Consider the following 13789-nt stretch of genomic DNA (forward strand, 5'->3'; position numbering starts at 1 on the left):
CCCAAAGTCAAGGAGACGCTCACTAGGTATGGGCAGGAAGGACAGACTATCTGCCGTAGGAGTCCGTTTTCCACCCCCACTAGACCATACCCTAAAGGGCAGAGAGGTGGAAAAATGTGGTTCCGAAAGTCCCAAGGAGCTTTCCAGAACACACATAGTGAAACCCCCTCCAAGGGCAGAGGAGGGGGTATAATGGTAGACGCCGCCCAGGCAGCAGAAGGGGTCCGCAGAACCAGGGTGACAGGGAGCAGTTCCTTGGCAAACCCTATCAGCGCTCCTGAGAGAAGGCCCGACCGTCCTACTCTGGAGGCAGTCGGGGGTCGCTTAGCTTTATACCCAGATGCCTGGCTAGGAATTACATCAGATTCCTGGGTTAAAAGCATAATCACCAGAGGCTACATCATTCCCTTTTCAGAATTCCCTTCCATTCAGATAAGAATCCCAGATGTTCCACCCAGTCTGCGGAGTCTAGCAGCCGTAGAAATTCAGAAGCTGCTGGAAAAAAAAGAGTCATCCAGCCAGTCCCGGCGGACCAAATAGGATCCGGAACTTACTCCAGGTTCTTTTTAGTTCCAAAGAAAACAGGGGACTGGAGGCCCATCTTAGACCTCAACAATCTCAACTCCTTTGTCAAAAAGGAAAAGTTCCGGATGGTCACGCTTCAGTTGATAATCTCATTTCTCGAAATGGGTGATTGGATGTGCTCAATAGATCTCAAGGATGCGTACTACCATATAAAAATGGCCAGGCCATCCAGAGATCACTTGTGTTTCCGGCTGGGGGCCAGTCACTACCAGTTCCGAGCTCTGCCCTTTGGTCTCACCACAGCCCCTAGAGTGTTCAACAAATGCATGGCAGTTGCACGGCTCACCTGAGACGTTTAGGATTCTGCGTGTTTCCATATCTCAACGACTGGCTCCTCACCACCACCACCAGGCATCAACTGATTCACGCCAGGGATTACACTATCAGCCTGTGCTCCCAGTTGGGCATAACCTTAAATTTCGAAAAATCTGCTTTATCGCCGTCGCAGCATATTTCCTTTATAGGAGCAGATTTAGACACCACCACCACCCTGGTCAGATTGCCTCATGAACAAGTAATCTCTTTATGAGACCAAGTATCCCTTTTGTTGATGAAAAAGAAAGTCCCTGCATTCCAAGTTCTGTAGCTGTTAGGCGCCATGGCAGCAACTCTCATAGCGGTTCCGCTGGGGCGCATGCACATGAGGATACTCCAATGGTTACTCTTCACACAGTGGTCTTATCAACGGCTTCCAATGTCAGACGAGATTCTGCTGACAAATACTTGCAAAAAGGACCTCCTTTGGTGGTTGAACAGCCACCAAGTTGCTGTAGGTCGTCCATTTGTACTCCCCCCTCCAACAGCCACAGTGACCACGGATGCTTCCCTGATAGGGTGGGGGGGCTGTGTCAGGGAAGAACTGTCCAAGGTACTTGGTCAGAGATGGAATCCAGTTTGCACATCAATGTCTTGGAGTTGAGAACGGTGTTCCTGGCATTGCAGCACTTTCACGACTCTCTACCTCAAGAGACAATTGCAATACAGACAGACAACATGTCGGTAGTCTGGTACATCAACAAGCAAGGGGGAACTAAATCTTACCCCTTATGCCGAGAGGCCCTGAGAATTTGGCAGTGGACTGTATCCACCTGGCGCTTCCTGATAGCAACGCACATCCCGGGGTCATCCAATGTAATAGCGGACAAATTGAGCAGAGCCATTCTATTGCCTCATGAGTGGTCCCTCAAAGAACGAATGGCAGAAAGGATATTCCGCAAATGGGGCCAGCCTTGCTGCGACCTTTTTGCATCCCCGATGAATGCCAAATGCAGAAGCTACTTTGCCCTATACCCTCCACCGGGGGACATCCCAAGGGATGCACTCATACACGATTGGCCCTCAGGTCTCCTATATGCCTTTCCACCATCCCCGCTGATCCCCAAATTTTTACAGAAAGCCAAAAGCCTGGGAAGGACTGTTATTCTGATAGCCCAGTTTTGGCCTCAGCAGATATGGTTTCCCTTCCTCCAACAATAAAAAGTGAAAGAACCTTGGGTTCTGGACCCAATGCCAGACCTTCTGACTCATTCGTTGGGAGTTCTTCACCCCTGTCTTTTATCCCTCAAACTGACAGCTTGGCTGCTCCACTTCCCAACATAGCCAGGTCTCATGATTTGTCTCCCGCGGTTCAGCATATTCTGGTTTCCTCGCATAAAGTCTCCACCAGGAAACTGTATAACAGTAAATGGAAACGATTTGGTCATTGGGCTTCTCAACAGATTATTGATCCCTTTATCGCCCCTATTCATAGCATTCTGGAATTTTTGACTTCACTTTTCCACGGTGGAGCGGCAGCCGCTACTATAAGGGTTCAATTGGCTGCCATATCTAACTTCCATGTGGGATGCGCAGGTTCTAACATTATGTCCCACAGATTATGTAAAGCCTTTCTGAAAGGGACACATCACCTCCGACCCCCTATCAGACATCCGATTACTCTTTGGAAGCTAAATTTGGTGCTGTCTCAACTCATGCTTCCCCCTTTTGAGCCCGCGTCTTCTTGTCCGTTGAAGTACCTTTCTTGGAAGACAATTTTCTTAGTGGCCATTACTTCAGCGCGTAGAGTTTCTGAGCTTCAAGCACTCTGTTAGGCCCCCATATTTGGTCTTTCACCCTGACAGGGTGTCTCTAAGAACAAATCCATCCTTTCTTCCGAAGCAAACTTGAACCAGTCCATTGAACTTACCACTTTTTTCAGGCATCATGCCAGTAAATTGGAATACATGTTGCATAAGCTTGATGTTCATGGACAGCTGAGATTTTATTTGGACAGAACGAAAGGATACAGAAAATCAGATCAACTATTTGTTTCCCATGCAGACAATAAGAAGGGCCTTTCGGTATCCAAAGTTACGTTGTCCAAATGGCTTTCTGATTGTATAAAGTTTGCATATTCTTCATCCCATCAACCTTTAGAAAGTGAAGTGAAAGCTCATTCTACCAGGGCTGTTTCTACGTCCTTAGCTCAGGCAGCTCGTTTACCTTTGGACACCATTTGTGCAGCTGCTACTTGGTCCAAACCTCATACATTTATTACTCATTACAAAGTGGACAGGGTTTCTTTTGGTTCCACCGTTCTCGGGAATGTACTCCCGTGAGCCGCCCAGGATTAGGGTGCTTGGGACGCTACCCACGTGTAAGAACAAACGGCGAGATTGGACAACTTCACATAAAGAAGTTATGTTCTTACCGTAACGTTCCATGTGAGTTGTTCATCTCGCCTTTGTTCTTACACTCCCTCCCACCTTCCCCCTCCATGTTCTGGAAGAACAGGTATGGCTGGTGGTCTGTTTGATCTTACTAGTATCCTCTTGTCAGTCAGGCTATCTTTTAACTAATTGTAAATAGTTATTTTGTTATACTGGGTTGCTTAGTTGTGTTTCTTGCTGGTTTTCAGCAAACTAGATCTGGGGTTTGCAGCAGAGCATCATGGGATAGGGACTGTGTCTCGCGCTACTAAGAGATCTAGAGCTTGGAAGGAGGCCGACTCGGAGTCGATGGATCGGCTCCGAACCCACGTGTAAGAACAAAGGCAAGATGAACAACTGACATGGAACGTTATGGTAAGAACATAAGTTCTTTTTTTTACTTTTACTGTAGTGTCAAGAACTGTCTTTGAAATCTATGCATTACTTCACTTCTTTCAAGTCATTCATTTTACAGTTCAGATTATATTTTGTTGAAATGTCAATAGCATTTCAAGGGAACATTTAATATTAAAACTGATACTTTAAATGAATAGCTATCAGTTACCAAGTGAGTTTGTACAGAGTGTGAGGTAACTGCAAAGATAACATGTTGCAAAAAGTAATAGGTATCTTTCATATGCTCTAGGTATTGACAATTTCAAGTAACATAAAATGTAACTTTTACAGTGCAGACAGCTTGTGAAATCAGTATGTTAAAGTGAGTAATACTTTTTAATCAAGCAGCTACATTTCAGTGCACATGTAGTTTGGGAACATTTCAGTTATGTTTCCAGCAATATGTAATCCTATGAGAAAAAAATCATAAAATATTTACAAAAATCCTATTATGTATTTATTTTACCTTGTTTAGGTTGTTTTTCATTTTAATAACTAAACAACATTGTTTGTGTCTTTCGGCTTTTCCCAGTTAGGGGTCGCCACAGCAGAACTCCGGTCCGCTAATGATTGGCAGTAGAGTTTCACGTGCTGGCTTGCCGAGCCTAACGCACAACCTTCAACGAAGGAACACCCATTCACTAAACAACATTACTTTTTCTTATTATTTATCTGTGAGGCTATATGCACTTCGCAGATTCACAGTGTCCTTAGAAACTGCAGCATTTGTTTACTGTTGCTATGACAACGCAAATAGAATGTGACGAAAGCTTCACTTCTCTTAACCAACAGGACATTTTTCCTCTTTTTTTTTTTTTTTTTTTTTTAATGTATTTGTTAATACTAAAAGGAAATAATTCTAAGGACATATGTACGAGTGAAACATTTCAGAGTTAATCACGAACATGTCCTCAATCCCAATAAGCATAACAGTGATCATCATTAATCTAATAAATATTGTAATAATTAAGTTCACTATTCCAATTAGTCTACCTTAAAACTAGATTATTTTAGACTATTATTTATCTATGTATAGACAGTGAGTTATTAAATATATACAGACTATATTAGTATAGTAAATAGGAGAGAATTTAGAAAGGGAGACGATGCAGTTAAAATAAATAATGAGAGGAGAGAAAGAAAAGAGACAATTAAGAGAAAATACACATATACTATGTATGTTGATTTACAGTATAAATATTTTATGTGCTATATAACCCTCCTTCTGTGAAAGAAAAGTACCCTGTTTTACATACCTGAGGTAATGTGAAAACTCTCATGTGTCATCTATTTTCAAAAAATATAGATAAAGATTCCAGTAGTTAGTTACCTTTGTTTTAAAATTCCAAGCAGTAAAATTGGTCCTTTAAAGTAATGTTAAAACAATTCATATCATGGTAGATGCTTTGAGAGATTTGGCTGTAACAGTATCAGTCGTTTGCTTCTTCGTTTTGACATCTGTCCAGACATTTGTTTCTTTTGTTCTCTTGAGAGAAGGTGGCATCCAATACATATCTTCTGGTAAAGTAATCACATTATTAGTTTTAATAAATGAAGAGGCTTCCTCTAAGTCAATAAAAGTCATCATCTCGTTGGCATACAGTATTCTTATCTTAGCTGGATATGCAAGTTGTGCCTTGATATTATTTTGTTTCAAAAACTTTATCATTGGCCACACTTTCTTCCTTTGTTCCTTTATTCTAGATGAATAGTCGTTATCAAAACTTATCAGGCTCTGTTTATATTTTAGAGGTGCCTTCCTCCAAGCAGATCTTAAAATCAGTTCCTTGTCCAAGTATGAAAGAACTTTGATAATTATTGACCTAGGAGGAGAGTTTGAGTTAGTGGCAGGTTTCCCAAGAGCTCTGTGTGCCCTTTCAATGCCAAAGGAAAGTCCTTCTTTTAAATTTAAAAAGTCAGGGATCTGGCTTGATAAAAAGGAAATAATATCCTCCCCTTCTGTGTTTTCAGGTAATCTGAAAATCCTGATGTTATTTCTCCTCTCCCTATTTTCCAAGTCATCTACTTTATTAACCAACCAAGTGTTTTGTTTAAGAAGCAGTTCTTTCTGTGTTTCCTCTTCCTTAAGTCTGCTTTCTAAGTCATTTAGAGAAACCTCTATTCCTGTTATCTTTGTCTGCTGTTGTAGCATTTCCTTGAGGGTGTCAGCCTGTTTTTGACTGCTTGTTTTAAGATTTTCTAGGTTCTCTTTAAAATCATCCATCTTCAAAGACAACTCCTGCAGGGCAGATGCCATCTGTTGTAGTTCCTTCTTTAAGGCAGCATCCTGATGAGAATTCTTTGAGTTGCTCATTTTAACAAGTGAATATATCTCCAAGCTTTTTGACAGGAAATTATTTGTAAAACTTCACCAAAGTTTCTAATTATGTAAATTAGTCCTTTATCTATAAGCTGTTATACTTTGAAGAAAAAAAAAGAATATTTTTCCTGTCTTATTTAACTAGTTATGTGGATCTCTAAAATACTGCTGCTTTCACTTAGCCATTCAGGCTCCGCCCCAATTAATTTCATTTTGATTATCATAATGTGCACTTTTGCTAGATCTGCAAAACGTGTGTATTATATGTTTGTAACCATTTAGCAAGTTTATTCAGAGCTTGCATATGTATAGCACATTAACATTTTCTTTTTTGTCTACCATTATGCAAACTTTGTAACATTAGACATGCATCCTTATCATATGGACATATGCCATTTGTTCATTCCATCAATATGTTATTGTCCACTTTTTTGAACTGATTAACTTTTAACTTTATGTAACTGTATCTGCTTTTGGAGCCCAGGCATTTGCTTCAGTGGGTCTTTTTAAGGTTGTTCCACTACCCTGGTCGACAAACAAATGTTAAGTGCTATCCTCTTGGTTGCTAGCTGCCTGCCCCATATGCCAAAGAATCTGCTGCCTCCAAACAACACAGCTGACCTCTCATTTGGGTAGAAAGAAGAGAATGTAAAACCACAGTAAACGATGGATAAGGACAAAAACCACCAGCCAGTAAACCAAAAACTATTTATTTCTCTGTCTCTCTCTCACTCAGACGTCTTGGCTACAAAAACCTTCAAGGAGTACAGCTATACACACAGAAACACCTGCCTAAAATACACACAGTAATTGAATAATTACATCTTAATTATGCATCAGTAAAACAATTAGATAAAATATCTCCAGCTACATTCCATTTTTAACCCTCTAGGGGCTAAAGTATCATACTTTAAAATATAAATAGACTCCTTAAAAGTAACCTGCTTTTCATACTTTCAGAGGTAAAGAATACCCATGCAGACACATTAGGTGCAGCATCAGGCATCCTCTGCTATGTTCTACTCCTAGACCTGCAGGTCTGTTGTCTATTTCATGCATGGATCCCTGCCCTGTTGTGAAGAGGTGGCATTTTGAGTTTTCAGAAGGCCACATCCTACAACTGAGCAGTGGGAGGGCTCTATCTTGGATCTCTTTCTGCTTTGGTATGTTGTCCTAGTACCAGGCACATCTCTCATACAATAGGAACAGATATTGAAGGCTTAGTGGTAGGCAGAGCATGGAGAGCAGAACAAAAAAGCTAGAGTCATGAGCTTCCCTTTATATTTAAGGCACTACTGCTGGCAGTGCTTGGGGTGGTTAGCACTGCCATTGATGCCCAGGGAGCTGTCTGTGGGGCCTAGTCAGGTTTATTCCATCCTTGTAGTATGAAGAGACGGAAACTCCTCCCTTTACCTTTTGGCTAGAATATGAGGATTTACCATTATTTAGTCAGAGTAACGCAGGGTGAGATGGCAGCTGCTGTAAAAGCTTCCATTTGTGTTTTGGTAGGTGGTGGTCTTCATGGGAATGTTGGAACCCTGTATATTGACCCTTGGATAGCAGTATCCAGGGGTTCAATGAAATGTTATTGGGAGTCATCTTTTTTCTTTGCCCTTGATGGGGAGCAGGATAAGAAGCCAGTGTCAAACAGCAGTCTCTTTCATTGTGGGCTGACCCCATTGTTCCTGGAGATCCTTCTGTTTGGGGGTCTTGCCCTGTGGCATAGAAATTGCAAGTTCAGTTATACTGGCCTTAACTGCTTAAGAAATCCCCATGCCTCAAGGCTGGCAGGGTGCACGTCTGAATCTATCAGTCAAATCCCTATGCTCCTCCTCTTTTCTGTTGTTTGGAGAATGGGATCTCTGTCTCTGCTTAAGCCATCCTTCCCCTGGTTGCTTGAGGGGCTCAAGAATATGGAGAAGTGAGAGATCTCATTACTTCTGAAGATGCAACTTCTGCAGCGAGGATCTTATCCACTCTGAATTGCAGAGGTATTTAAGCTTAAGGCTTAAGTCTCTCCCCAGTTCTCAGGTAAAGGTACTTTTGTGCCATTGTTTCACTCACCAGCTTATGCTTCATTATTCCTCTTATAATGACCAGCTCCAGTGCTTGTTTAGTCCATGAGGCTCTCTTCCTAAGCAGTCTTCCTTGTTGTGGCTTTGGAGCAAATTCTTTTGGATTCATATTCCTTTGTATTCTATCTTCTATCTTGTCGTTTTAGATCTCTGACTCCTTCCAACTAGGTTATTTTACTGGTTGAGAATCAGTCCATTCATAAGAGCTGTGAAGGAAGGTACTCTTTTGTAGACTAATATGCCAAGACAGTATCTATTGTACCTGACATCAGTGACCTTCTTAGAAGGGTCAGAAATAGTCTCCCTTTCTTCCTGTGAGTCATTGGTTCTAACTGGCCTTGACTATTGTCATCCATTTCAACAGTGTAAATGTGTACTTGTATATCACTCATTAGTAATCAAGGTGGCAAATCATTGTTCTTGAGTTGAAGGCAGGGGCTTATTAGTAGCAAGAAATAAATTTGCGGGTACAGAGGATAAGCATATATATTTAGTTGATGTGACATCATAAACTGTACAGCCACGAGAGGATACCTGTCATTGTGTACCAGGATTCTGGAGAAAGGTGCTGAATGCGGATAATGGGGAGAATACATGACATATCAAAGAGGATCTCCTTTGTAGAACAGCCAGTATGGTAAAATGCATCATTTGTAGTTTTCAGGTTTGGATTTTGTTTTCCTTTAAGAATGAGGGCAATACTGACCTTAGAGCATGGTGGTAGTGTAGGCTGTTTCCTTCGTTGGTTATCGCATTTAAGCACAAGTGCTAGTCTTCATACTGCAGTTTGGAATGGAAGATGGTAGTTGCGCTAAGCATTGTCTTCTTTTCAGTGATAACTGTGCAACAGCTGCTTGAGAAAGGCTGGTTATGAAGACTTATTGTTGGTGCACTCAGGGGGCCACAGAGATGTGATTACCACTCGACTCCTGGCATGTATATGTTCAATATGATATCATGAAGGAAATGAGAGTAAAAAGGAAAAATGTAGAATGCCTAGGACTACTGGTCAAACCTTTCAACTGTCCCTGGTTTTACCGTGTGTATTTTAATATTTTTGTAAATTAGTAAGCATTACAGTCAGTCAATACAGCCACATATTACAGTTTTATACTTCTTATTATCACTTAAATGCATTTTGATGCAAAACCTGTTGTTTAGTAGCTTTTAAATGGATTAGAGCAGTGAACTATTCCTAATTTTGGAATTATTTTTGGCTTTGCCTCAGAGTCTTGAGCAAAGAAGCTGAGGTATGCATCAGCATATCATTGCTTTTACAGCACAGATGCAGTCTTGTTGTGAAACAGGCTTAGTGATAAGAAGTTCAGAGTTCATGTGTGTCTCTGGTCAGTGTTGATGCTGGATTAGTGCTACTGATGAGCATTTTAATGACAGGGACACCATGGAATTACATTTGTCTGTGTCTCTATTTATTTAGCTATGTACCTCTGGCTATATTTATATGTATGCTTAAGAGTGTAATGCCATTCTGTTGTAGGGACCCTGTGTTATCAGAGTGTTTTTTGTATGGATCTCTGCTTTTAGTACTAACCTTCTGACATGTGTATTCATGAGACTGCTAGAATTTGTGGACTGGTACATTATGGCATCACAGAGACCTAGCATTCTAAGTAAAATATTTAAACTGTCTCACACTTTCTTGTTTTTTGAAAACTCATCCTTATTGTTGTATTTTTCTCCTATTCAACAGGTATTTGTCAGCAAAGAGGTTGCCAGAGATTTTGGATATGAGTCTGCCTGTGCAGCTGTGAAGGGTCTTTACAGTCGTGTGAAGAAAGGGTGGGTAAATTAACAATATTGCTTCTTGAATGTTTCATAGCGCAAAGACATTGAGTACTTTAAGATGGTGATGTCTAGTGCTACATAACTGTATAGTATGGTATAAAGCAGTCTTGGTACAGTTCTTCAGTTTATCTGCAATAGCTTTCAATGTGGACTTGCTTCTGCCACATAAGAAGGGAATTTGGCTAAGTAACAATGCAGTGAATCCTCAGACGCTGCCAAAATGGGGATAGAAAAACCCCTCAACCTCCTCATTTGAGGGCACCCAGTTATCTAAATATAACTAAATACAGAGATGTAACATTTCCTTGCAGGATGCTTTTGGTCACTGACAGATTTATGAGGCAGAATTCAATGAATCACTTCTCAGTTGTTTTTCCTTTAATTATCTGTCGTGCTTTGCAGTATACACATGTGCACACGCAACACACACAGACATGTCAGTATTTCTCTCTCATTTTATATTGTTTTGTAATGCATTTTGTCAGTTGTAAAATTATAGGCAGGATTGGCAGAATTAGTGAGTTTAGCAGACAGCTTCATTACTTTTACATTCCTTTCATGGTGTAATGGTTAGCGCTCTGGAGTCTGAATCCAGTGATCTGAGTTCACATCTCAGTGGAATCTGTCTTCTTCATACCTCCCAACCGTACCAAATTAATCGTTTTTTACCGAGTTTTTGGGTCAAATAATGGGGTTCCACAATTCCCGAGTGGTACCCCTTCATTGCCGACTTTTTCCCAACTTTTTTTAAAATTTTTTTTTCTGCTTTTTTGCTGACATCATCACGTGCGCAATGACGTCAGCTCCGTCAGCCTGTCAGAATTGAGCTCAAGGGCTCACATGCAGCTGCATTTCCGGCTGGCTGCCTCCTTCTGTTTGAATGGTCTGCGAGGCGAGCTCGAGCGGGAACTTAAGGATAGTACTGTTGCAGAGCTAAAGAAATGATCGAGCAGGAACTTATGGGTACTACTGCAGACTCAGAGCTAAGGAAACAGCTGCTGTGGATTATCGACTGGCCTGGGCTTCATGGAGGGAAGGAACTGCTCCTTCAGGTATGTGAACAGAACGAACTGTGTGACCGTACATACTCCGACACTTAACGTAACTCAGCAAAGCAAATAAAACTGCCACAAAATGGCATTGAACAAGTCATGCTAAACAAAAAAAAATGAGCACTCTACTCTCATTTACAACCCACAACAACCACAATACAGCACCCGTTCTTCTGCTCACTCATTCTTGCCTTGGCTTTTTTGAGCTGGAAGCAGCAGTAACGAGGAGATCATAATGTTTTCCCCTTCCTGCCTACATAGATTCGCCAGCAGCATTTCAGTGCAGTGTTCTTTGTTCTGTTATTTATTTCTAAGATAACAAGACAAGAGTATTAATAGTGTGTGAATGAGTTCCAAACGACAAAGGCATCAAACACAAATTATATTTCTTGTTTAATGGTGTTCATTCATCTTTAAGAAAACAAACACCCTTTGGCCTTTGCGTCTGTGCGTGCGTCCCTGCATCAATGCACATAGCTTCTGCTATTGCTTCTTATTTCCTCATTCGCGCCTGTGGAATTTTAAATATAATGAACGTTCTGCTACTACAGGCTCAGCATTAAGGTGAGAGTATGGTGTACAGGTCTTACTTTAGGTTAGATCTGAGCTAACACTTGTTTACTTCTCTAATTCAGTGTGATTGTTAAATGTATATTTCTGCAGTATCATGCTGAAGTTGAACTACATAATATATACTCATAATGTGCTGGTTTTCTGTATTGTAGAAATGAGCATGTATTTCAGCTGTGGTTCTTTTTAAAGTGGTAGCACGTAATCTAAAAGCATAACCCATTGTTTTACAAGTGTTGTTACATGGGCTCTATTAGCACATGCACTTCTTGCCTCATTTTCAGATTATCACGACTTGACATGGGTTCATTTTCTGATGTGCCTTTCTAATTGCATTTATGTGCTGATGTCTTGTATGTCACATCCTGTTTTTGGATATCATTTTGATTCTTCATTTGTTAATTGGGGTGGACCACTGATCCACTCAGACATTATCTGGTTAGGCAAATGGAGGCTGAGAGAATCCAACCCTGGACCACAGGACGCAGCTTAACAGCCCACAGCCTTAATTATCCTTTAACTGCCAAACTAAATACAGCTGCAGTAGATCACAGAACAGTTGCCCAATTATGTACATGTCATTTTCACCTTTTATTCTTAGATGCATTGTCAAATCGCTTTGACATAAGAAATATGGGTTATACTGCCTTATGCAGACTTTAGTACACTGTTCCAGTTTTACAGTAATAGTGAGCTCATTTCACATTTATAATCTCCAAACAATGCAATCATGAAGTGTGTGCAGATGAGTGGACATTTAGCTGTGCGTTTTTTTTTTAATCAGGAACACTATGCCACTGACACCTCAGTATGACACAAAAAATGAGCAAAGTGACTCCTTAAATATTGTTTGAGATGGGTTATTGTCATATTGGGTTTCTTTTTTGCCTAGTTATTTGAATTCAGCTGCAGTTGTTTCAAACCTATTGATTCAAATTCTGCTGAAAATGTAAATAATAATAATTATACTAATTTAAACACCATCATGAAGCTGAATTAAAGAACGCACAATGTCTATATGGTGAGTAGACTTTGATGGAAATGTTCTGGACTGGGCATTTTGGCCATTATTGGTTCATGCAGTTTGTGTCATTGCTTACTGGAAAAATGTTCAATAACTTTAAAACTCGCTGTAAGTATGCTGTATTATATAAGGAATATAATACAATTCAATCAGGAAGATGCATCAAGGAACACATGTGTTTTCCATGTGCAAGGGGCCAATGATTTGAAAACAGCCCAAAGGTAATCTTTATCCATCACTGGCCAGATGCATTTTTTTGGATGTGGTGTGTGGGTTTCAATGCTATTTCAATGAATGTGAGTTTCAAGGGCAGAGAAGTTTTAATGCTAAGTCTATGTTCATTGTGAGACAGTTTTGCTTTGTTTAGCAGATGTCTGTTAGTGTTTTATACATTGTTGTGCTGCAAAATGTAAAAATAAAATCCAAATAATCATTGTAGAAGTAAAGAAGTATGCACACATTAGTGTTTATGGTAAATGGGGAGACATTGCCAGGTAATGGGACATTGGAATGGCTGCAGGGGACTCTGGTGCAGTGCCATATTTTGGTGGTCTGTTCTTCAGTTTGCATTTGAAAGTTGGTATCCCACAGTTCCATTGGAGTGGGTGGGGCTACATAATTATGTATGCAAATTAGATGTTAATCAGCGTACAGATTTGTACCTATTTTTCATGAGCCTTGTCCAGATCTTTGATGCTTCCAGGTTGAGAGGTATGGTCTTCTTTCTATTGGGATGCATGGCTAGGCTTAAAAAGGCTTTTGTGGTTGTTAACCTAGTACACACCTATATAGAAAGGTATGACACATGTTAGTCCTCACAAATGTAACAACACCCTTTTCCACTTACAATTTTTCCAAGTATTTTGGGTTTCTAATACCATGACAGAAATGGACCCCATTCCTAAGTCAAAGTATGATTAAAGTTCGTCATGAAATTAGCATTGTTTTAGTATTTGATTTTAGTTAGATGTGCTCTTGTCAGCACCTGCAGTGTGCCCAGTAATGACGCCTCCTGCAATTCCTACTGAGTTACTTTTATTGGTAACATATCTAAGTACGATTGTAAATTCTTCTTAATCTTTTTGTACATCTTCTGTCTGGAAATTCTGGGCTTCTTGCATAATAGTAATACTATGCAATGTCTTTCTTATCCTCAATAGTTCACTCTGTTGTCTTTATGACCTATCAGTTTTTGTAATTTTTGTGGACTACTACTTCCTTCTACAACAGGGGGGGGGGGCATCTTCCCCCTGGGCTTGGCCTAGCCCCATTGT

At 40.4% G+C, this 13789-nt stretch overlaps 1 protein-coding gene across 2 annotated transcripts in view; it reads left to right on the forward strand.

Annotated features, from left to right (window-relative positions):
- Window positions 1-13789, forward strand: part of KHK (ketohexokinase) — a 678771-nt gene that overhangs the window by 571421 nt on the left and 93561 nt on the right. For both annotated transcript variants that reach the window (XM_044062352.1, XM_044062353.1), the window contains exon 6: window positions 9775-9863. In XM_044062352.1, coding sequence (XP_043918287.1) covers window positions 9775-9863 — 89 coding nt within the window. The remainder of the gene's footprint in view (window positions 1-9774; window positions 9864-13789) is intronic.

The sequence above is a fragment of the Protopterus annectens genome, chromosome 2.part1, assembly GCF_019279795.1.
Source record: "Protopterus annectens isolate FY-2018-M chromosome 2.part1, PAN1.0, whole genome shotgun sequence".
NCBI lineage: Eukaryota > Metazoa > Chordata > Ceratodontiformes > Protopteridae > Protopterus > Protopterus annectens.